A 26270-nucleotide genomic window follows, 5' to 3' on the forward strand; every position below is an offset into this window, starting at 1 on the left:
CGCTAGCGGGAGCTGTAGGGGGTAAAAACAAAACAGGAAGACAGAGGTCGGAATATATCCTACAAATAATTGAAGAAGGAGGGTGAAAGTGCTACTCTTCGATGAAGAAGTTGCCACAAGGGAGGATTCGTGACGGGCCGCATCGTACCCCAGAAACTTAATGAAAAATGATACTGGGTTTCGTCCGCACAGTTGTCCCTCTACAGTTTGACTGCTAACCAACGCATGGGGAAGCGTAAAATGGAACTCGTGACATCAGCATATAACATTCTATTGTACAGTGGCTCACAAAGACTAATAAAATTAGAAGTTGTGGAGCATCATTTCGAAAATGTAAGTGGAGTAGCGATCTTGCTAAACTCAGTGACTCGTTTTATTTTGAAAATATAAGACGGTAATACTCACTTTCGTCTCTGCTACTACACACATTGTCCGCAGAGCTGTGAAAACAAAATCTTTATGACGTGCCGCAAGAAGACTTTGTCCGAACCCAATCTCAACTCCAACGCGAGCTTGAGTGAAAGTGCACTCTGAAGACCGGGAAAAAGTAAGTGCTCGTCGTTAAGTTTTAAATCTCTCAGAAAAAATGATAACATCAGTTTTTTCGTCAACTACCAAGTTGACATTTTTTTTGTAATGGCACAATCACAGTATCAAGTTAGGCATTCTCTCGGTCCTCATAATTCTTCTATAAATGTTTATTAAGAATGTCTGACTGAGTTGGCTGTAGAATATCAGGCCATCCCTCCACTGTACTCTAGAAAGCAACGTTCCTTGCTTACTTGCATGAGACATCCATACACGTTAATTGATAAATGCTCTGTCCCAGTGGCGCTGCCTGCAAGTGGGACAGAATCCAGCTTAGGTCGTCTCTGCCTCCTAGGCTAAAGTAAAGTTCGCCGCGGTTTATTTACTGTACAATCAAATGTGTGAGGTGACCAGAAAAACCACATGCTCATGTGTCTGCTCACTTTTCACTAAGCTATTGTTTGTGTGCAGACCGTATTAAAAGTCGACAGCTTCTCATTCGTTTCATTGTGATTGTGCATTTATTCTGAGAGATACACATTTCCTCAGTGTTTTATACCTCTGGCAGACGAGATGAAGGGATTTTCTCAAATCGCTTGTTGGTTAATGTGGAACCTCCAACCCAAAATACGATGATGAAATGATATATGTTCCTTATTTTGGTGAGAATATCCAGTTTTGGGGAGAGTGTAACTACGAAGTGTTTCAAAATAAGGATGCTGGAAAACATAAACCGCAACGGAGGTTTCAGTGTAAGCAGAGCTTGGGATTTATTACAGATACTGTGGAACCATGTATCGATCTCAAACCATGGGTGTCATTAAGTTGGCAAACGGAACTGGAAGTTTTGTGCAACGCCGATAGCGGTCGTGCGGGATCCGGGAGACCAAGTGGAGCACGCCAGTTGAGACAAGCGGCTTTGGATGACGAGCGACCTCTGCCGCCCCGATATAGGATGGCCGACGGCAGCGATTCAGCCCAGTAGTGCTCGGAGCCACTTCGTTACGACACTTTCATTCCTGTCTCATCGTTGTGGACTCGGTTTCTTGTTTATTACGTGTAATGAGTCTTCATAATTTGGAGAAATACAAGTTAAGTAAATCTTCTGATTATTCTGTTAACTTCTTTAACTAATTATTTCTGCTCATTTCCAGCTTTCCTACAATGATAGTTGTCACACAGCACTGCAGCACACCTCTCCTCGCCATTTTGTACGAAGTCGTATACTACACATACAGTACATAATCTCACAATTGTGAATATGGCATACTATGTGCGATTTCCTTCACAGATGAGCCACACTTTTTCCTCAAATTCTCCCAGTAAACAGAAGTCGATCATATGCTTCCCTACTACAAGCCTTACATTCTGGTTCCATTTCATACCGCTCTGCAATGTAACTCGTAGCATTTTAGTCAATGTAACTGTGTCAAGCAGGACCCTACTAATACTGCATTTGAACATTCTGGGTTTATTTTTACTACTCATCTGGGTTACCTTACATTTTTCACATTTAGTGTTAGCTGTCATTCATCACATCTACCAGAAAGTTTGCCAAGGCATCTTGTATCCTCCTACAGTCACTCAATGCTGGCACCTTTCCGAACACCACAGAATAGTCAGGAAACAGTTGCAGACTGCTTACTGTGTCTGTCAGATCATTTATGTATGTATATAGAAAATGACAGCAGCGGTGTCACACTTCCCTATTGCACTCCTGACGATACCTTGTCTCCGATGAACAGTCGCTTTCGAGGACTGCGTACTGGGTTCCATTACTGGACAGCAGCTCTTCCCCCTCAAGGAAATTTATTATATTCGAACTGAGAATATGTTCAAGGGTTCTGCAGAAAACCAGTGTTAGGAATATTGATCTATAATTTTGCGGGATCGTTCTTTGCCCTTCTTACACACAGGAGTCACCTGAGATTTCCTTCAGTCGCTTGGGACTTTGGGCTGGGCGAGACATTCGTGGTAGAGCAAGATAAGTAAGAGACAAATGCAGTAGAGTACTGTTTGTGAAACCGAACTGAGAAAGTACTTCTCAATCACGCCGCCGAGTAAGTGACGCCAGAAACCATTTCCAGAAAGTTAAGTGATTTAGACAGGAATATAATTTAGTTTACGGCCGACAACAAATTAAATACGTGCATTAGTGTATCGTTTAGTCTTGCCATTAAAGGTTTGACTTTTCTTTGCGTATTTTTTCAGAAAACACGGAAAGATCGTAACTTCGCGAAGTCGCGCTTAGGCTTAAATTTTGTAAACGTGTTTGTTTCTTGTTTCACGGTAATTTAACTAGTTTCTCGGTAACAAATAAGTAAACTACCGTAAATAGCGTATAACTTCATTGTTGTAATACAGATTTCAGAAAAACAGCGTAACTTTATATCAGAAACTTGCCTATATACATTTGTTTATAGGCCTAATTCTCGTAACGTTTTTGGAGAATCAAAGTTAAAGTATCTCGTTTAATTGTCCTTTTTTTCATTCCATCGAGTGAAATATATAATAAATAGCGTATACCTTCATTGTTTTAATACAGATCTCAGAAAAACAGCGGAATTTTAAATCAGAAACTTGCTTATATACATTTGTGAATAGGCTTAATTCTTGTAACGTCTTTTTTGATTTTCGGTAATTTAATTGACTTATTCTAGCTAAAGTATTATTTTTTCCATGAGTGAGAAGTGCCTGACTTGCCGTAGAATTGTTAGTTCCGGGGTTTGGTGTGATGGATGTAGTAGTTTTTTTCACTGGGAGGACTGCAGTGGCATGGGTGTTGGGAAAGTGGATCAGGCTCATCAGTGGTTATGTAGGATTTGCAGCAGAGATAGGAAGATAGTGGAACAGGAGGGGAAAATTGCTGCCCTTCAAGCTGAGCTAGATCAGGCTAGGGAAGATCTGGACAGGTTAAGGAGGGAGAAGGGCAAAGAGAGGTGGGAAGTGGCAACAGGTAGCAGAAGGAACAGGTCTAGAACTAAGTCTGACAGTTTTGTGGTGAATGTCAAAAATAAGTTTGACCTGTTGCTTCAGTTAGAAACTGATGAGCCTCAAGCAGAGGTAGGTGTAGACAGAACACAACAAACTTTCAATAGGAAATTGAAAAAGAATGTAGGAAAGTCATCGAAAAGGAAGAAAGTTTTGTTGTTAGGCAGTTCTCATGCCAGAGGTGTAGGCCAACTTCTGCAGGAGGAATTAGGACCAGAATACCAGGTCACCAATTTTTTCAAACCAAGTGCTAGTCTGGATCAGGTGACAGAGGATTTAGGTTCACTTTGTAAAGGATTTGCCAGGGAAGACATCGTGGTTATTGTGGGAAGCCAGGGAACAGCATCGACAGAGACCCTGGGTACAGTATAGAGTGTGACCTGGTAAAGATTGCGTCGGCATCGAGACACACCAATGTTGAATTTGTATCTGTCCTGAGACGCCATGACCGGCCTCATTTGAACTCTTCTGTTGGGAGAGTTAATTTGGAGTTGGAACAGCTGCTTGGGTCGGGTGCGGGGGCTCATATTGGTGTGGTTCCTGTTGATTATCTCAGTAGGTGGGACTATACCAGGCACGGCCTACATCTCAACAGGAAAGGGAAGGGGAAACTGGCTGGGGTAATAGCAGGAAATTTAAGGGGGGGAGGCACTGCCATGAATGGTAAAATACCAGTGGTTACAGGTGTTGGAGCAGCACCTTTTTTAGGATAGGTAAGACAGAAAGATGTCAAGTTCTACGAGAGGTCAGGATTGAAACAAATCTTCAGTTTAGGAAAGAAATTAAACAGCACAATTCTAGCACATTTGATCACCAATCACAGCTATCAATTATAAATTTTCACCAATCACCAGAAATTTTATCTCCACCAAGTTGTACCTCAGTCCTAGGTAATTGCATTGATGAATTAAAGTCACCCAACCCAGTTGACATAATCTGCCTCTCTGAACACCATGTGACTACTGGTATAGGAACTAGGCCTAAGCACAATGAGAAACTCAGACAGGAGAGTACTGCAAATGTTAGAATAAGGAAAGGTTCTCATAAAAGTATAATTAAAAATAATGTAAGTATATTTCACCAAAATATTGGGAGTTTAAAGAATAAAGTAGATGAGCTTCTGGTTTGTTTAGAAGATTTAGAAGCTGAGAATGAAATAGATATACTATGCCTGTCTGAGCATCACATTGTTACTGATATGGATAAGGTAAATGTAAGTGGATATAAGCTCTCTGCACACGTAATGAGAGAAAATATGGAGAAAGGAGGAGTTGCCATATATGTCAAAAGTTATCATTGTGCAAAAAGTATAGAAACAAAAAAGTTTTGTGTAGAGAAACATATAGAAGCATGTGCCTGTGAGCTTAAATTAAATAAAGGAACATTTATAATTGTAACTGTATATAGGTCCCCATCAGGAAATTTTCATCTATTTTTGAAAAATTTGGACTCCTTGTTGTGCTATCTGTCAGACAGGGGGAAGCAAATTATTATTTGTGGGGACTTCAATGTAGATTCTCTGAAAGAGGGTAATAGGAAAAAGGACCTTGAAGTATTACTCGGTTCTTTCAATTTGACACCCGTTATTGATTTTCCTACTTGGGTGGTAAAGGATAGCAGCTCACTGATAGATAACTTCTTTATAGTCCAAGATAAGTTTAACCAGATAAATGCTCAGCCTGTTGAGAATGGTCTTTCTGATCATGGTGCACAGCTAGTTACAATATATGACATAGCTCCATTCAGCAATACTAAACAGTCCTCCAAAGTAGTAGGTTCAGTCAATGATTTAACAATTGCAAATTTCAGGGAAAGCCTACAGCAGTTAGACTGGGATGAGGTGTACCGTGAACCTAATGCCAATTTAAAATATAATTTATTTCATGACATTTTTGTAAATGCATTTGAAAACTGCTTCCCCAAGAAAATAGTTAAATATACTCGTAAGAAACCTTGTAACAAACCATGGCTTACTAAGGGTATAAAAATATCTTGTAACCGGAAAAGGGAAATGTATCTGACAGCAAGAAAGAGTAGTGACCCAGAAACTATCAAAAATTATAAAAACTACTGTGTTATATTAAGAAAAATCCAGGAGTATGTGTATCATGTCTGAAATCAGCATTTCTGATAATAAAATTAAAACAATTTGGAATACTATTAAAAGAGAAACAGGTCAACCAAGAGCAGAGGAAGACAGTATTACCATCAAATTGAATGAAAACTTCACGAACAAAAAGTCAGAAGTTGAAAATATTTTTAATAATCATTTTCTAAATGTTGTGGATATAGTAGGATCCAGGTGTTCATTAGAAGATGCTAGGCTGTTAATGGAAGAGGCCATACCTATGCAATTTGATACAATTGAAATCTCACCCACTTCTCCCTCTGAAATTAGGAAAATAATAAACTTGCTTAAAAGCAAAAACTCACATGGAATTGATGGTATTTCCAGCAAAATACTAAAAGCTTGTTCTCAACAGATAAGTAAGGTTCTCAGCCACCTGTGTAATAGCTCTCTGGAACAGGGCATTTTCCCTGATAGACTGATATATGCTATTGTTATACCTTTGCATAAAAAGGGGGATAGATCTGATGTCAACAATTACCATCCAATCTCCCTTCTAACAGCTTTATCCAAAATTTTTGAGAAAGTAATGTATTCAAGAGTAGCTTCACATATCTGTAAAAATGAAGTACTAACAAAATGTCAGTTTGGTTTCCAGAAAGGTTTTTCAACAGAAAATGCCATATATGCATTCACCAGTCAAATTTTGAATGATCTGAATAACCGAACACCACCCATTGGGATTTTTTGTGATCTCTCAAATGCTTTTGATTGTGTAAATCATGAAATTCTGCTAGACAAGCTCAAGTATTGTGGCATGAGTGGAACAGTGCACAAATGGTTTAATTCATACCTAACTGGAAGAGTGCAGAAAGTGGAAATAAGTAGTTCTCGTAACATGCAAAGATCAGCACATTCCTCAAACTGGGGAACTATCAAGCATGGGGTTGCACAAGGGTCAGTCTTGGGTCCTTTGTTGTTCTTATTATATATTAATGACTTGCCATTCTATATTCATGAAGAGGCAAAGTTAGTTCTCTTTGCTGATGATAGAAGTATAGTAATCACACCTGACAAACAAGAATTAACTGATGAAATTGTCAATACTGTCTTTCAGAAAATTACTAAGTGGTTCCTTGTAAACGGACTCTCACTGAATTTTGATAAGACACAGTACATACAGTTCCATATGACGCCATTAATAAATATAGACCTTAATCAGAAGCATATAGCTAAGGTAGAATATTCCAAATTTTTAGGTGTGTCCATTGATGAGAGATTAAATTGGAAGAAACACATTGATGATCTGCTGAAACATTCGAGTTCAGCTACTTATGCAATAAGGGTCACTGCAAATTTTGGTGATAAACATCTTAGTAAATTAGCTTACTACGCCTATTTTCACTCATTGCTTTCATATGGCATCATATTTTAGGGGAATTCATCACTGAGGGATAAAGTATTTATTGCACAAAAGCATGTAATCAGAATAATAGCTGGAGTCCACCCAAGATCATCCGGCAGACATTTATTTAAGGATCTAGGGATATTCACAGTAGCTTCTCAGTATATATACTCTCTTATGAAATTTGTTATTAACAACCAAACCCAATTCAAAAGTAATAGCAGTGTGCATAACTACAATACTAGGAGAAAGGATGATCTTCACTATTCAAGATTAAATCTAACTTTGGCACAGAAAGGGGTGAATTATACTGGCACTAAGGTCTTCGGTCACTTACCAAATAGTATCAAAAGTCTGACAGATAACCAACAAGTATTTAAGAAGAAATTAAAAGAATTTCTGAATGACAACTCCTTCTACTCCATAGAGGAATTTTTAGATATAAATTAAGAAAAAAAATATTTAAAAAATAAAAAAAAATAAAAATAAAAAAGAAAAACAAAAAACACAAAAAAATAAAGTAGTTATATTAACTTAAGTATGTTGTTAAATTAACCTAATTATGTCATGTATTAGAAAATTCGACTCGTTCCACATCATTACGAAATATCGTATTCATGATCCACTGAACTAGTATTAATCTAATCTAATCTAATCTAATCTACTTTCTCAGAGCGTTTGTCTTATCAGAAGGCATCGCTTCTAGTTATGCAAGGAGCAGAGACATTGCAACATGAGGTAACCTTGCTCGCCACTCACTGGGCTTGTGTCTTCCATTGTGCAATCTCAGTATTATTCAAGCCCTCATAGCGAATTTTCACAAGCAGAATCTGGCCCGCCTGGCCATGCATGGGTCGTGACGTCTGGTATGGAGGGTGTTGGTAGAACGGACTGGACTGCTGTCAGCAAACCATCACGTGTGCTTGTGGTAATGTCAGGGAAACTTAACGCCTTGACACTGCAGAGTTCCACGTGTCGGGATGCAGCAGCAGATGCTGTTAGGTTCCTCCTGACAGCTGCAAGTATTTCAGGCTGGTTATTGTTCGAAATGATCCTATTGTTTAAATAGTTTATGATGTGTCACCAGAGTCACCATTTACGATGTTGATTCAAGCAATAGTTCTTTGCATCACTATTCTGGTGGTATATTCGTTAATCAGGCTGTTGTATAGGTGCAAACGAATGTATTTCTGTAGCATGTGACCACTGTATGGCTTCGAAAATATCAGTCAGAAAGACAGCTCTTGGCATATGCCTCCCATATGTTGTCAGATCCTGAGGACAAGTCCTGGAAATATTAGAGAGAGCTGCTCTCCGTGTGTTTAGAACGTATTTGTAGTATCGGGGTTTACCTTGGAGGCAGCAAATCAGCCACTTAGTTGGGTCCTGAGAAGACCTAGACCTACAGGTTAGAGTGATAGGTGGGTGATAATGTCTGCAATTCTGTTTAAAGTACAGCTTATATGGAGCTGGTAGTAGATACCGTCAACCGGATGTTTGGCGAGGAAAATCGGGTAAAAGAAGGGCACCATGGTGATGATGACGATGATATTTGGTTTGTAGGGAGCCCAACTGCGAGGTCATCAGCGCCCATATGAGGTCCCAATTTTTACACAGTCCATTTTCTTTTCACAATCCTATGTAGTCTCTCTCACAAATTATGATGATGACGATGAAATGATGAGGGCAACACAAACAATCCGTCCCCGGGCAGGGAAAATCCCCAACCCGGCCGGGAATCGAACCGGGGTCTCCGTGATCCAGAGGCAGCAACGGTACCCCTAGACCAAGAGCTGTGGACGGGCACCCTGGTGTATAGACATCGGCTATCCGAGTAGGTTCACGCCACATTAATGAAGCTGACGCTTTTGTTTAACGATATAGGTCTCAAATGGGGTTCTAATCCAAGATTCAAGTTTATTTTGAATAAATTATTGGCGGCAGAATCCATCAAACTTTCTTGTCTAACAAATAACGTATTTTGCTGCTTTAGTGTAGCAGACTGTACCCTTAAAATTATTATAGCTCCTGATTTGATTCCCTTACTTTAAAGTATTACTGTGACTGTAAGTATGTGGTCATCTTGAAATTTTTAAAATCCAAATGAAGGTTAGAGAAAGTGGATAAAAAATTAAAACACTTCCTCAAACAGAGAAACTCAGTTATGTTGGTAAGCCAAAGGAGAGAGTTCGGCAGAACTCGGTCAAATTGTGCATTGCTTAATACCTTCCATTGACATTGATGTATTTTCTGAAATATTTCTCTAGCGTCCGAGAAAGCTCTTACCAACAACAGCGCCTGCAAAACATGTCAGTCACTACAGCTGTAACGCGAGGTCCAAGTAGCTGTTGAATGAACTGTATCTCAAAACACATGTAATCACGCTATCTGGTTATGCGCCCATAAAAGCAGAGAGCAGTGTAAAATCATTAGTATCATTACAGGAACTTATCATTGTGGTCACAATAACAGCTTCTGTTGTTTTCACTGCACAGCTAGCAAAGTACGTGAGGTAAATGCCCAGGTCTAATCGTTGCTCTTACCTCTGACAGTTTTATATTGGCTGCTTTGTATTACGTATGTTAATTGTTACTGGGCTCTGTATTCTGAGATTGAAGATGAGTTCCTACAGCTGAAAGTCATAAACAGAGCGATAAATAGAAACGTGAATGTTGTTGCTGTTGTGGTCTTCAGTCCTGAGACTGGTTTGATGCAGCTCTCCATGCTACTCTATCCTGTGCAAGCTTTTTCATCTCCCAGTACCTACTGCAACCTACATCCTTCTGAATCTGCTTGGTGTATTCATCTCTTGGTCTCCCTCTACGATTTTTACCCTCCACGCTGCCCTCCAATACTAAATTGGTGATACCTTGACGCCTCAGAACATGTCCCACTAACCGATCCCTTCTTCTGGTCAAGTTGTGCCACAAACTTCTCTTCTCCCCAATCCTATTCAATACTTCCTCATTAGTTATGTGATCTACCCATCTAATCTTCAGCATTCTTCTGTAGCACCACATTTCGAAAGCTTCTATTCTCTTCTTGTCCAAACTATTTATCGTCCATGTTTCACTTCCATACATGGCTACACTCCATACGAATACTTTCAGAAATGACTTCCTGACAGTTAAATCAATACTGGATGTTAACAAATTTCTCTTCTTCAGAAACGCTTTCCTTGCCATTGCCAGTCTACATTTTATATCCTCTCTACTTCGACCATCATCAGTTATTTTGCTCCCCAAATAGCAAAACTCCTTCACTACTTTAAGTGCCTCATTTCCTAATCTAATTCCCTCAGCATCACCCGACTTAATTAGACTACATTCCATTATCCTTGTTTTGCTTTTGTTGATGTTCATCTTATATCCTCCTTTCAAGACACTGTCCATTCCATTCAACTGCTCTTCCAAGTCCTTTGCTGTCTCTGACAGAATTACAATGTCATCGGCGAACCTCAAAGTTTTTATTTCTTCTCCATGAATTTTAATACCTACTCCGAATTTTTCTTTTGTTTCCTTTACTGCTTGCTCAATATACAGATTGAACAACATCGGGGAGAGGCTACAACCCTGTCTTACTCCCTTCCCAACCACTGCTTCCCTTTCATGTCCCTCGACTCTTATAACTGCCATCTGGTTTCTGTACAAATTGTAAATAGCCTTTCGCTCCCTGTATTTTACCCCTGCCACCTTTAGAATTTGAAAGAGAGTATTCCAGTCAACATTGTCAAAAGCTTTCTCTAAGTCTACAAATGCTAGAAACGTAGGTTTACCTTTCCTTAATCTTTCTTCTAAGATAAGTCGTAAGGTCAGTATTGCCTCACGTGTTCCAGTGTTTCTACGGAATCCAAACTGATCTTCCCCGAGGTTGGCTTCTACTAGTTCTTCCATTCGTCTGTAAAGAATTCGTGCTAGTATTTTGCAGCTGTGACTTATTAAGCTGATAGTTCGGTAATTTTCACATCTGTCAACACCTGCTTTCTTTGGGATTGGAATTATTATATTCTTCTTGAAGTCTGAGGGTATTTCGCCTGTTTCATATGTCTTGCTCACAAGATGGTAGAGTTTTGTCAGAGGCTAAACGTGAATGGGTGGTAATATTACCGGAACGATGGAATGACGTCATTTCTTCAGTGGTTTCAGAGCAATGAACAAATCTACAAGACGTTGAAGCGAGCTGTCTTGAACGTTTTTCATGATGAAATGATTGTTTCAGTTTATAGTTGGAACTCGGTTACGCATTGACTTACGCAACACCATACGGTGCTTCGATGCACCTTGTGGATAACGAACGAAAAAGAGGACAATAGTAACGGAAAGCCACGGTGATTTACTAGAAATATGATTTTGTTTCCAGCGTACTTACCCATGCTTCACGAAATTGCTCCAGCTGTCAACCAGCCTTTGCCTCAGAGCCCCTTCGACAGTTGTGGGATCCCACGCCACCGGAATGTGTTCGACGAGGAACAGGAACCCTATTTCCCCCGCATGAGGAGTGCCTGTAAAAATAGTACCCATGCAGTGCACGTACAAACGAATGAGGATGTACATGTGCTCACTTCAATATGTATTAACTCAGTAACTGTAAACTAATTATGAGAAAGAACTATATCTTAGCGATGCAAAGCAGTATGTATCATAAAAACAGGCACGGAAAAGTCTGCCTTCAATGAACGTAATCTCTAGCTGAATACGCCAGAAACACCCATACGTAATTCTCATATTCTCTACAGACGAGCCATGGGAAAACCTGAGGTTTTGTTCTTATGAATATATACAAGCAGGTCTCTTGTTCTAGTAAGGTTTCGGTTACGATATTCTTACATAAATAGGTTGGTTATCATTGAAAAAGATTTAAACGACATATGCCTTACGGATTATCTGAAAGTTAATCACATTATCAAAAGATAAAATGACAATATTGTAATGATAAAGATCAATCAGTGCAATAAATATTAAACCAACAGCCTTTTGCGTAGAAGACGTGAGCAGACGTATTCAGGCAGACTGAGCAAGTGTAGTATTCGGAATTTTAAAAGTTGATTTTATTCCCCTTGCTGATAAAAGGTAAAATACGATTGAGTTACTAAACAAAAAAGGATCTTTCCTTGACATGGTGTTTTCTCTGATATACATGAATTAGAACCTACTTACTGTAGTCAGCCTTTGTGAAACTTGTATAATTTTTACCCGTTACACCACACTTCCCACCAATACCAAATTAATTATCGCTTGATGCCAAAGGATGTATCGTATCAACCGGTCTGTTTGCCGCGTTATGCGACAAATCTCTTTTCTTCCGATTAGATTCATTACCTCCTCATCAGTTGCACGATCTGCCCTTCAGTATTTTCTGTAACACGACATTTAAATAGCTTCTAGTCGCTTCTTCTTGGTACTACTCATCGTTCATTTCTGTACTTACACTCAACACGTAGATTTCGAATTTAAAGAGACGTAACCAGAAACATTCCGATCAGAGTGATACATTCGTCACTGCATAGTAATTCCTGTGCAGAAAAGTTAGAGACGCTTGATAACTGCAGTTCAGCCTGAAAAGTTGTGGAACTACGAGTACAATTTGAGAATACATGAGAGACGGAGATTTAAAACCAGTAATCTGGATCCCGTATCTATAGAAGTACTTGGCCACTAAGCACACATCTTGATAACAATTTTACTTTCGTGAAACACGAAGTATAAAATCTCATTCGAACGTGGAAAGTAAGAGGACAAGTATCAGAAGGTTAGTTAGACATCCGGATATAGCTTAGAATATCGATACCACACGAATCTGTATCTTAGAATATACATCCTTTACAGCTTGAGTATTTTTACAAGTTCTGTTGCGAGTATAATTGAGGCAATGGACTTGCCAATTGCTCTAGCACAAACTTCGTGCAGGTACAGAGCTACGACGCAGCGTCCGGTGAAGAAATAGTTTTGCACATTGACAGCTATCAAGCAGTAAATTATTTAACCCAGGATTTATGAGTCTAGATCTGTATCTCCAGCACTTACCCGGTGCTGTTTTGTGCATATCATCAAACAAATACATGTCTCTACTGGACAAGAGAAGTGTGCATTTAAGCAGTGAGTTCGATTTGTGCTGTAAAAGCTTATTTACTTACCATGATGTTTGTGGCTTTCCTTTTTTAATTTCATCTGCCTCTACAGTCGAACTTCGTAAATCACTGCGAAATGAATGGAGGAAGGAACATTCTGTTGTACATGTTGTTAGGTCTTATTCCCGTTATATCTTCTTACCTTTCCATATATGTATGCAGTGTGGCAAGAATTATTGTTTAAATAGCTGTGTGCGCGCTGAAATTTCTCTAATTTTGTCCTCTCGAGGTCTACGTTAAGTTTATCATTTGACGCTGATTCTTAAAACTTTGAACAATTAAGCAAACTTCCGTTGGATAGTTTGTTTCTGTCTTCAAGTGTCTACCAGTTCAGTTTCATTTGCATCCCTGTGACACTCTCGCAGGTGGGAAACACATCTGTGACCATTCGTTCTGCCCTTCGCTGTGTACGTTCAATTTCCCCTGTTAGTCCTGTTTGGTTTGCGTCCCACACACTTGAGCAATCTCCTTTGTAGATCGACTGCATTTCTCCAGTATTCTACCAATAAACTGAAGTGTTTTTACCCATGACTCAGCCTATGTTATCATTCCATGTTATAATCTTACAAAATGTTATACCTTGATGTGTGTATGAGTTGACCGATTCCGCTTGTGACACATTGATACTCTATTCATTACAATGTTTCTTGTTTCGAGGAACGCACTATTATACAATTCCTGAACGTTTCACGCAAGTGTTCAATCTCTGCATTACTCTGAAATCTTATAAAGACCAAACTGAATAATTATGTACAGTAGGGCATTATAGATAATTCCGTCATCTGCGAAAACTGTGATGTTAACATTTACATCATCTGCAGAGCCATTAATACACAACATGAACCACAATAGTCCCACCACACTTCCCTCGGGCACACGCGAAGTTACTTCATCATCTATCGATGACTCTACATCGAAGATAACATACTGCCTCCTCTCTACCAACAAACTTAGTCTAGTCACAAATTTTGCTTGATAACCAACACGACCGTGCGTTTGATAATAAGCACAAACGTGATACTGAGTGAGAGACTTTTCGGAAATCGAGAATTACTGTATCCACCTGACTGCATTTATCCATGGCTTCTAGCAAGTCACGTGAGTAAGGTGCGAGTTTGGTTTCTCACGTCAGATGATTTCGGAGTCCATGCTGGCTGGCATGGACGAGGTCGTTCTGTTCTAGATACCAAATTACAGTTGAGTTGAGCATATGTTCTAAGTATATACAACAAATGTAATTCACGTATGCTGAACAATAGTTTCGCGGATCATTTCTGCTACCGTTACTGTAGACGGATGTGACATGTACTGCCTTCCATTGGATACAGTTATTTGTTCGATGCATCTGAGATATTTTATGCTTAAGAAAGACGATAACTCAGTCGAAAATTTGGTATATAATGTAACAAGTATTCTTTCGGGTGCTGGAGCTTGTTTTCGAACACCAGTGACGCTAATATCTATAGGATTCATTTAGTAATGGTGAAAGAATTAAACAAGTGCAAGTCTCCGGACATTTAATTTGTAAAGGAACATGTGGAAACAGAGTCCAGCGTTTCTGTTTTTGTTTTTCTATCCCAATTTCAGCCTTCATCTCGTTCATGAGTGTTTGAACACTAATCTTAGTACAACTACGGCTTTTACATACGACTGGAAGTTGTCTGGGTATTATGTAACATCTTTCAATAATATTCTGCTCCCTTAGTCGTGGAAGGCTCTTGAGAACCATACACGTTTCATTCAGCATATCCCTGCCTCGAGCCCTACGCTTTGGTGTACACCTATGATGTGCTGGTCTCTGCTTCTTTAGTCTTTTATGGTTCTGTTCAGGGAATACGATAAAGGAGAAAGAAAAATGTTTTACAAATAAAAAATGAATGAAAGTAGGGAGAACTCAGTTCGTCCAGAGGTTATATCATTTCATTGGATTTTACTCGAAATAACAGCCGCTAACATCATCTTAAGCGCTACATTGAGGAACAACAACGGCACATATGGTAGTTGAGGAAGAGTCATCTCGGCCTGACTTGGGCTGCTATTCGGTTCGTCCATCTGTTTGTGGTGTGCTACTTGGAGCCAACGTCAACTTTTCGTGGTGCCTGACCTCGGAAAACCACCCGCTGGCCCATAGAGGTGAGCTGTTGCGCATATCAATGCCGTCAGTACTTTCTCAAATGTTGATTGACAAAAGTAGGAGCAGCGAGACCCTGCAGTACCTGAATGACAATCTGTGCCCCAGCCTTCTGGCCGAAGCTCCGCGCCCCGCTGTGGTGTCCTATGGGAGGAGGACGTTTCAGAATGGTGGCAGACCTGATTGTACAACATCGTTATCGCTAATATTTTTTTAAAATTTTATCGGATATCTAAATGTGTTCATTATTTATTGTGATTGATTAAGTCGAATACTACTCATAGGTGAAAATATAAATTAATCGTGTACCTGTTTATACGTTCTACATTTTGTGAGATTTGAGAACAATTTCGTGAATGTCAGGAACTTGGTATAAGTCATGAACGGGTCTGAGTAAAAGCACAAAAGTAGAATCTTTCATTTTGTGCAAAAAATATTTGGAGGAGGTGAGTAGAAGGTCCTCGAGGGGAGTAGTGGTGGAAACGTCTAAACTTCATGACAAATGAGTAGGTGTTAAATTGAAAAGTTCTCTATCTGATGAGCACGCAGCATGTATTAGGTCGAAGAACAACATATTACCAAAAAAAAATTTCGAAGTTTTTGCTACTTTTTTATTGTTATGTTATTAATTCCTTATATGCGTATCACGGCAATCTTGTTATGGCATTTTGGCGTTTTCAAGTGACACTGTTAATGATGGTAAAATTTTCCGTGAAAATATAGAATAAAGGTAAGAGGGTATCCTGGAGAGTAATGGCTCCAAATTTATTACATCAGAAGGGTATCAGACTAATGCTGAGTTCCTTATGAGGGGCAGTAGACTTTTCAGAAGTTGCGGGACCAACAGCTTGTATGAGTGACTGATCTGGCCACGTGACATTAGCTAACGTAGCCTTTCCGTGCTGATATTGCGAACGGCTGAAAGCAATGAGGTATTACAGCATCACTTTTTCTGATGGCATTTAGCTTTAGTACATTTTTTTAATGAAGATGGTATCCACTTTGGTAAAATATTCTGGAGGCAAGATAACTCCCATTCAGATCTCCGAGCGGAGGCTCCACAGGAGGATGTCGTCATCGGGACAAACAGAACTGGACTTCTACCCATCGGAGCCTGGAATGTTTGATTCCGTGATCTGGTAGATACGTTAGGGACTTTAAAAAAGGGAAGGGGCTGGTTGATATAAATCACAGTCTGGCATTTCCGTCACGACCAAGTGAGCAAAGGTTTTAGCTCCATATTACATTTCTACAAATTGTTAGCCTCGGATATTTGTATGATAGGACTGTCAATTTGTCACTCATTAACGGTACAACAGATATCTCTAAAGTTAGCCAGGAGTGAAATTGGAACAATTTTTAATTGGGGACCATGCTGACCCCACTGTATCACACTGTAAATTGGTGGTTTTTATTATTAATTATTATTATTATTATTTTCTGATGTCACTGCCTGTGTCCCTGTCGGTGTGTGTGTGTGTGTGTGTGTGTGTGTGTGTGTGTGTGTGATTTCTTGTAGCATGGAATAGATCAAATGCCAGCCGAGTGGTCTAACATTAAGAACGGTGTATCTGTCTTGAGCTACAAATATCATTCTCGGACTGTGTCCACCGTGTTGACCACTGATAGTTTCATCATTATCGACGTGATAATGTAACGTGGCTACGATTTACGGCACGTCATTACTACGGAAGACGTCACTCAAGATATTATTTATGAGTCATTTCCTGGTGCTTCCCCTTAATAAGCACTGCTCTTTTTCTACGATAGTTACAACACATGTCGCATGATCTTAATATCTGGAAATAGGTACAGCTTAGCACTGTAATGTGGTTGATAGTATGTTAAAATGTATGAAAAAAGGGCTTAATGCCCTCTGTTCCACCATTTTCGAGCTTATACAAAGTTGAAACTTCCTGGAAAGCTAAACCTGTCTGGAACTGGGACTCGAACTCGGAGTCGCATACGCATTTGTTGCTGCGGCTGTCAGTCATAGATGATGTCGCTGAAACTTAATAGCATCTCGATGGAGCTACTGTTCGTCACATTGAAGCGATAGGCAGGGTCTACTGGAAGACCGCGTATCACTGTTAATTGTCGTGATGGAACAGAACTGTATTGGCGCCAAGCTACGCTATTTAAGCCTGTTACTCTGATTACAGGGTTGTAAAATAACAATAAACGGTCAGATTGCGAGTCAGACATAGCTTGACTGGCATATGTTTATAGGTGGTTAGCGAGAATACCTGTGTTGACGTAGGAGCGGTGGGGCAAGGACACTTCACTTGCAAGCACTGCTGAAATATTAGCGTAATGTTGCACGATTGCAAACCGTAACAACAACCATACTACCTTCCGACAAGCATTTTTATTGAGTACTGTTCTTAGTCGTAAAATCTTCAGCAAATCTTAAGTCTTTAAATTGTGAAGGAAATCAACTGTACAAGTCGCCTTGTTACCGTATTGGTAGAACTTCCAAGCAGTTCGATATGACAATATCTGGATCTTGACCACTATTTTCATTTCTGCTTTCAAGTTACAGCTGTTAGAGTTCCTGCTTTATCAAAGCATCAGTAGGCAAGCTATCCTTTTTCGTTTTCTTACTGTGTATTCATAGTTAGACACAATCATCTACCGTTACTTGTTTATTATTGCTTTTCATAGCGTGCTTCAAACATTCCACTCAAAAATATTTAGATATTTCATTGTGACATATTGTGATTGATTATGTTCAAAATAAGTTCGAATGGATTCTGCTCACTATATTACGAGGGTAATCATAAGGCAGAAAATACGTTCTCGACTAAACATCTGCCCACGTTTAACACAGTCTAAGGTTTACTTGCGCCAAAAGTTTGTAGTATTTTTCATTCGGTCTTGTCTCCTGACATTGAAATTTTGTTCCCTTCCACCACGACAGTGTATTTTCTTTGCAGGATGCAAAGTTTTCAGGTTTATTTTCTTCAGCATTATTCACAGAGCACTGTGAAGTGGATAAATGCATACTTATAGAAGGCTGAAAGTTAGTCTCTTCAGCAACCATTTATCATAATTTATATCGTTTGTCTCAGAAGATTTGCAGTGGAATAGCAAGTTCTCTATATCTCTAGTCTGTTGGTGAGTTTGCTACTCTGAGATTGTATCACTAGGTGTTCTCTTCCCACTTATAAAAGTAAAACTGGTAGACATTCAACACCACACTTAAAAAACAGCTGCACTACAGCTTATACACTTCGCACGTGATCCCACAATCCCCATACCTTGGCATTTCGCATATCTAGCTCTACGTAAAGATATCTGAGATGGGCGAAACAAACAAACAGTTTATAAGCAGCTTTTCCATGAGAAGGAACATTAAAAATCCTCTTTACCAATACTGAGGATCAGCTTTCAAAATTTCTTGCGGAATTACTGAAGTTTGACGTTTCTCTAAATTGTAAAGTGATGCCACCGGCGAAAGTAGCGTCTAGAGACAGGACGTAGACAATGCACAATTCTTGAATGGAGGACCTACGTGTTACTGAAATACCTTATTTAATTATGTCCTGGTGCACTGTGGTCTTCGCCTTCCTTCGCTTATCCAATGAAGCTACAAACCTCAAAGAATCTCCTTCAATAAAGATAGAATCTCTGGTCCCTTGTCTGAAAGCCATAATGTGCTTGTAGTGTAATGAATAAGCGGCTTACCATAGGTGGTGTTACCGAGCACCTCGCCGCGGTAATCGAACTCGTAGTAGTAGACGGGCTGGTCCGAGAGCTGCGACACGTACCGCACCAGCGAGTCTGTCGGCTCTGAGAACGAGAGGTCCGTCACCAGCTGCAACACACACCAGGACACTAGGTCGGTGCCCCCTGCACAAAAGGAGTCTACAGAGTAATCCTGCAGGAGTTAGGAAAATATACCCAGCGTAGTCATTTGTACACTGTCCGGCCACATTAATGTGAACACCCGTAAAAAACCTGAATAAACACGATTTTCAGCACGGATCGCTGCGGGACTTGGAGAAAGTGGGTCAGTGAAGTTCTGGAAGATACCAACAGGGATTTGGATCCATGCCAACTCCAGCGTGTAGCGGGCTGCACAAGATTTCTTGACTGAGAATCCATGGCGCGAACAGGCCAATTGAGGTAGTCCGGCAGATTCTCGATAGGGTTTAAATCCGGGCAGTTCGGCGGCCAAGGAAGTTCGGTAAACTCATGCAGGCGCTGTTCGAACCACGCACTTACACTGCGAGCTGTGTGATACGTTGCATTGTTCTGCTGGTAGATGTCATCGTGTCGAGGAAATTGCTTTCTAGAATGACGAGACCACCTAGGGAACATCAACAAAACATTCTCGAGATCATAACTCCTGCGGGGTGTTAGCATTCGGACGTTTGACGCGTACACGACAACGGCCATTTACCCAATGAAGTATAAAACGTTATTCATCTGGAAAGGCCACTTGACGTTACTCAGTGGATGTCCAGTTGCCGTACTGTCCTGCTGGTAGATGCCTTTGTCGCCGATGGACAATAGTCAGCATGGGTGCATGAAACAGGCACCTGCTACGCAGCAACGTTTGTTGAGCGGCCATTGCGGAGTCAATGTTGGTTACCCCTTTGTTAATGTAGGCGGTCAGTTGTTCAACAGTTGCACTTTTCTTCGCCCATACACATGTCCGCAGCCATCGTTCACCCCTGTCATATATGGCTCGTGGTGTACTACAGCTGCCTCGGCGCCATGCAGGGTAAACTTTATCCACGTTGACACGCAAACAGCTTACAGACTTAGCTGTTACGGAAATGTTTCCATCCTTGACTCGCAAGCCAATGATCACAAGATTTTGTACGTCAGGTAAATATCTCCGCTTCCGTATTACGACAAAGACATCACTGCTTGCCACCATATTCTCCCGACTCGCTTTATAAACCACTGCTAGTGCTGGCGTTTATCATCTGTGAGTGGTCAATGCACGTTGACATCGAACGCAGGCGATGGTCACATTCATGTGACTGGATCGTGTAGTAGGGAACAGCATATGGATTTAACGTACTGTTGAAGTCTGGGGGATCAGAAAGCACACGGTCTGACTAGGTAAGGAAATGTCGTTCTAGTCTTGCTTAAGGAACGAACCTAACATTTGCCTTCACCTGTTTTGGGAAGCACTGGAGTATCTGGTGAAGGAATAAGGGCCAGGTGTGATCAGTTGCCCCTATTAAATAACGGCAGGGAGTCACAGACTCAGAAGTTTAACATGTGTAAGTATAACCCATTTTGATTGCGACAGTGATCACTCTGTCTCAAAACTGAGACATTTAAATTCAGCTGTGCTTCTGAATTTCCATCTTTGGAATATCCAGTACGAACAAAAATACAGTTCGAATGTGGCCAAAAATATGGAAACACCGTCAGAAATGTATGGTTCAACACAAATGCAGCTGCTAGCGAATCCTGCAAGTGACACTGTTCTATTTGACCACAAATGGCGCCTGTGCAATGTCCTCAAGACATTGGAAGTGTCTTTCTGACCATAACAGTATTCTGTGTGGTAGTGAGTACATAGCTAAGTGATTTCGACGTCGGCAAATTGTTGATGTTCCTATGGTGGGTGCTTCCGTAACCAAGCTAGCTGAAGTATGAGTTGTTTGAAGAGGGAGCGTATCGAAGCTAAATACCGAATACAGGGAAAGCAGAAAAGCATCATCCGCTATGATACAACGCCCGAGAAAAGTGTATGTTGAGTGATCGTGATGAGCGGTCACTGAAGCAAATTCCAACTGAAAATAACACGACGACAGCTGCAAAAGACACTGCAGATGTGGATGTCGCATTCGCAAATCCTGTCAGCGCCAAACCAACACGAAGGGAGGATCTTGTCCAGTATTTATGCCCAGAGGGCGCTGGGCGCTCTGTTTGCCGTCCGCGCCAACAGAGCGCCCGACACAGGACGGGCCTGAGAGAGCTGCCACAGATGGCGACCAAGTGGGGCGCGGACGTCCGAGGGAGCACCGGGGAAGAGACTAGCAGCGCCAGGCGGGCGCTGACGGCAGAGTGCCCAGCGCCCTCTGGGCATAAATACTGGACAAGATCCTCCAATACGGTAGCACCTGCAGAAGGCAACGAGTTACGTGGCCGAAATATTGTGCCAGAGCGACACAAACATCCTGCAGTAGACCCGATTATTCCACATGTTAAGATCTCGCCGGGAAAGCCTGGAGAGTTACAACAGGAAGGAAGTTCCATTAGCTGGAAATTGCAAGGAAAGTTGGAATTCCGTAACATCACATCCTTCTTTCAAATGCCTGTCGTTCGAAAACGTGGTGCCGAAGCCATAAAATCTGGACTGTGGAGTAACGGAAGACTATCCTTTGATCCGATGGCAGGGGTTAGGTGATGATTTCGGCAGCCATACTCATTGGCCCCGTGATTACTGTTCAGGGTCGCATTAGTGCCAAGGATTACGTGACCATTTTGGCTGATCGGGTCTATTCCATGGTACAATATTCTTTCCGTAAGAGTGATGCTGTGTTCCAAGATGATAGGGTCCGTGCCCACACAGCTTGCATCGCTCAGGACTGGTGAGCATGAAGGTGAACTGTACCCTGGCCATCACAGTCACCATATCTCAATGTTTCTGAGCCTTTGTGGTCTACCTTGGAGACAAAGGTGCGTGATCGCTATCCAGCTCCATCATCGTTACCTGAATTTGCCGCTACTTTGCAGGACGAATGGTGTAATATTTCCTTGAAAACTATACAGGGCTTGTGTGTATCCATTCCAGGACTACTGGAGGCTCTTTAGAATGGAAATTGCTTTCCTGCACCTAAGTAAGCAAGGTAATGTGTTGTGCTTTTTATGTTTACATATTTTAGTCCACCCATTTATAATGAGAATGTTACTAAGCATCTTGATATAAAAAGCCAACAAGGAGGGGAGAAAACATCAGGAAGAATGATGTAATAACATAATTAGGCACGGAAGTAAATCTGAATGTTGTAGAGTTCCTGTTGTTGTTGTTGTTGTGGTCTTCAGTCCTGAGACTGGTTTGATGCAGCTCTCCATGCTACTTTATCCTGTGCAAGGTTCTTCATCTCCCAGTACCTACTGCAACCTACATCCTTCTGAATCTGTTTAGTGTATTCATCTCTTGGTCTCCCTCTACGATTTTTACCCTCCAAGCTACCCTCCAATATTAAATTGGTGATCCCTTGATGCCTCAGAACATGTCCTACCTACTGATCCCTTCTTCTAGTAAAGTTGTGCCACAAACGTCTCTTCTCCCCAATCCTATTCAATGCCTCCTCATTAGTTATGTGATCTACTCATCTAATCTTCAACATTCTTCTGTAGCACCATATTTCGAAAGCTTCTATTCTCTTCTTGTCTAAACTATTTATCGTCCACGTTTCACTTCCATACATAGCTACACTCCATACAAATACTTTCAGAAACGACTTCCTGACACTTTGTTCTATATTCGATGTCAACAAATTTCTCTTCTTCAGAAACACTTTCCTTGCCATTGCCAGTCTACATTTTATGTCCTCTCTGCTTCGACCATCATCAGTTATTTTGCTCCCCAAATAGCAAAACTTCTTTACTACTTTAAGTATCTCATTTCCTAATCTAATTTCCTCAGCATCACCCGACTTAATTCGACTACATTCCGTTATCCTCGTTTTGCTTTTGTTGATGTTCATCTTATATCCTCCTGTCAAGACACTATCCATTCCGTTCAACTACTCTTCCAACTCCTTTGCTGTCTCTGACAGAATTACAATGTCATCGGAGAAATGCATAGTTTAATTTCTTCTCCATGGATTTTAATATGTTCTCCGAATATTTATTTTGTTTCCTTTACTGCCTGCTCAATATACAGATTGAATAACATCGGGGGGATGCTACAACCCTGTCTCACTCCCTTCCCAACCACTGCGTCCCTTTCATGTCTGTCGACTCTTATAACTGCCATCTGGTTTCTGTACAAATTGTAAGTAGCCTTTCGCTCCCTGTATGTGTAGAGTTCCTACACAAATGAAAAAATGATACCGATCAGCGGTGATGAAAACCCTCAACAAACAGTAATAGCAGTGTCGCAACTGTCCTTGATGATGATATTTTATAGCAAACTCACATTGACGAAGCTCTGGGCATCGTCGAATGTGATGTCTCCTTGGCCGAAGTAGAAGTCGTGCAACTTCCACGTGGCGTTGATGCGTTCGTCTTCAGTTTGGAGATGCACCAAAGGCGCAACGGCCAGTTCGAAGTTGTCGTTGAAAGTCTGTAGCTTCTCGGTGTCGTTCAGGTATCCACCATCTGAAAGTCAGCGGAGATGCTATTAGATCATGTTATAGCTGAAACCAACAAAACAGAAACGGGCAGAAACGACATTACCGGCAAGAACAAAGCTGTAACTCACTGCTGTGTATGTAAGCAGAGTGTTTTAGCAATCGAAAAGCTGGCCATTACATTTGCAGCACCCAGAAGAGCAAATAACGAGATTTTACTTTTTGTGTGTGGACAGTACAGTAGGAAGAATGAATGATAAAATTTGTTGTTGATTGTAGAGTATACACACAGCAAAATTTAGTACACAAAGCGATAATCTCAGGTAAATAGAAAGTCTCTAACCTGGCTTAGCATCGCGTCGAACTGATGTCGTGTCAGTAATAAGGGTACAGCTCTGCGTTCTGATTAAACTCTGGGCCAAAGTTCATCAATCATTGTAACTGTAAGTGGTAACGTGTCGGTCTCTCAGCAACGCAAAACTAATTTTTTTCAGTGGGTGAGAGGTCGAAATTGCGAGCTTGCCAGGGGAACAGTCTAACACCCCCTTATACGAAGTAATTCGGTACATCACGAACAACATGCAATCTTCCATTATCTTGCACACAGCCAACAGCCTTGACACATCCGAAATGAAAGCTAACCAAATTACCGGCTTTGCGAAACAAATAGTTGAAATGACTCTAAGCACTATGGGACTTAACGTCTGATGTCATCGGTCCCGTAGACTTAGAACTACTTAAACCTAACTGACCTAAGAACATCACCCACATCCATACAAGAGGCAGGATTCGAACCGGCTACCGCAGCAGCCGCGTGGTTCCGGACTGAAGCGCCTAGAAACGCTCGGCCACAGCGCTGGCTATGCGAAACAGATCTGACAGAGTTGTGTACCCAGTAGCACATCATAACATTACTTATGGTCCTGGATCCGTAACACAATGATGAAAAACTCAGGCAAGTCTCCTCGGAGCCTTCACAAACGGATACGTCCATCGTGATGCTGCATCCAGAAGCAGGACTCTTCTGAAGAGAAGAGCTGGAACCACTCCTGTGTCAGTGTCATAAGTGTGTGCATCATTGTGCACACGGTCCCTTATTGCCGACATGGGAACCCACAACAGCGCCTGCTGTGCTGACAGAAGACGTCGTTCGTGTGGACACTTGTCTTGCTGGAAACAACCCATTTCCTGACTCAAGATTTCTGAAGGGGTGGTGTGACAACGCCTCGATGAGCGTACAGTCTCTTTGCCCTTTCGGGCGCTAGGTACGTGGGGCCATTGGGATCGTGCACTGCCGTAAATTTGGTCCTCCTGAACCCGTCGGTTCCATGTTCGAAAGATAGTCTCACTGCCGACGAATGCGAGTAACAAAATAGGGAAAGTACAACTCGCAGTTTCAATAGGGCACAATGCTGCGGCTGTCGCATTCTGACACGTGCCATTAGAAGTTCCTCCTTCTTACACGAAACATAACTCGTTTTCATCACATGCATTGTCCACCCCTATTAATTTGGCCACTTGTCAATAGTATGAATGGTCATCTTTCACAGCACATCCCGCTGCGAGACTTGCAGGAAGATAGTCGGTGAGCTTCTGGAACATACCGACAGGGATGTGGAGCCACGCTGACTCTGGTACCGTGGCCAGTTGCTCTAGTTTCTCGGTTGAGGGTCCGTGGCGACATCAGCTCGATCGTGGTGGTCTCACAGGGTATGGATTGGGTTTAAATCCGTGAAATTTTGTGGCCAGGGGAGCGCGGTAAACTCATCCTGGTGCTCTTAGAACAACGCACGTACACAACGGGCAGTGTGACATGTTGCATTGTTCTGCTGGTGGATGCCGCCGTGCCGAGAAAAAATAAACTGCAAGTATGGTTGGATATGGTCTCCAAGGATAGATGCAGTCTACCGTTGATCCATTGTGCCTCCCAGAATGACGTTACCCATAGAACACCACGAAAACGTTCCCTCGTCTCCGGTTTCGGATAGCGCCATTCTGCCATTCACGTTACACATTAACTACGGTGGCAAGATAACAGTTTAAAAACTTACCCGTTTTGGAAATGCTTCTATCCTTGGCCCGAAAGCCAATGGTCATGCCTATTCGGTCGTCAAACAAATCGCTCCATTTCTGCATTACGATAATGGCTGCACTGTAATCAGCGTCACAGCGTCCTGCCCCCGTCCTCTCCGCCGTCGGCCGCACTTACTACTGGCAGGAAATACGGAAACCTGGTGACGAGGTAGGAGCTACTGCAACAGCAGTAGCAGAATGCGCAGTCAGCAGCCAGAGGCCGTCGCACTAGGAACTCCGTGATATTCTCTTCGCCGTCAACCAATGAACGTAAACAAGCCTCAGTAAAGAAGACATTGTAACTGTCATTGGTCCTTCTTCAGCTGCACAGCACATCCTTCTTCACTAAAGAATCCTAGCCGACGCCATTCCCTCCCAGACAAACCATTAGAACTGGCTTCATAAGTGTGCCATCTCCATCCATTTAAACCATGGGCAGCCAAAGATTTCAGCTCGCGGGTCTTGCCCTGGCGTGAGTGCCATAGCGCTCAGCCTCGCTGCACACGTCCCTCACCGCCACACTACGCTATCTGAGCCGGAGAGAGAGAGGGAAAAGCTCCGAACGTGTTGTATTTAAATGGCAATGCAGTCGCACTGCATAGGATTTGGTTTTATATCTCACTTTTCTCAACAACATAGATCACAAAAAGAACTTTCAGTATTGCTTAATTATTCTT

At 41.5% G+C, this 26270-nt stretch overlaps 1 protein-coding gene across 1 annotated transcript in view; it reads right to left on the minus strand.

The window, feature by feature from the left end:
* The window catches only part of LOC126413000 (cholinesterase 1-like), a 67516-nt gene that overhangs the window by 1524 nt on the left and 39722 nt on the right, over positions 1 to 26270 (minus strand). Inside the window, exons 6-8 of the mRNA XM_050082893.1 lie at positions 23367 to 23548; positions 18938 to 19067; positions 11361 to 11493 (exon numbers count right to left, since the gene is read on the minus strand). Coding sequence (XP_049938850.1) covers positions 11361 to 11493; positions 18938 to 19067; positions 23367 to 23548 — 445 coding nt within the window. The remainder of the gene's footprint in view (positions 1 to 11360; positions 11494 to 18937; positions 19068 to 23366; positions 23549 to 26270) is intronic.

The sequence above is a fragment of the Schistocerca serialis genome, chromosome 7, assembly GCF_023864345.2.
Source record: "Schistocerca serialis cubense isolate TAMUIC-IGC-003099 chromosome 7, iqSchSeri2.2, whole genome shotgun sequence".
Taxonomy (NCBI): domain Eukaryota; kingdom Metazoa; phylum Arthropoda; class Insecta; order Orthoptera; family Acrididae; genus Schistocerca; species Schistocerca serialis.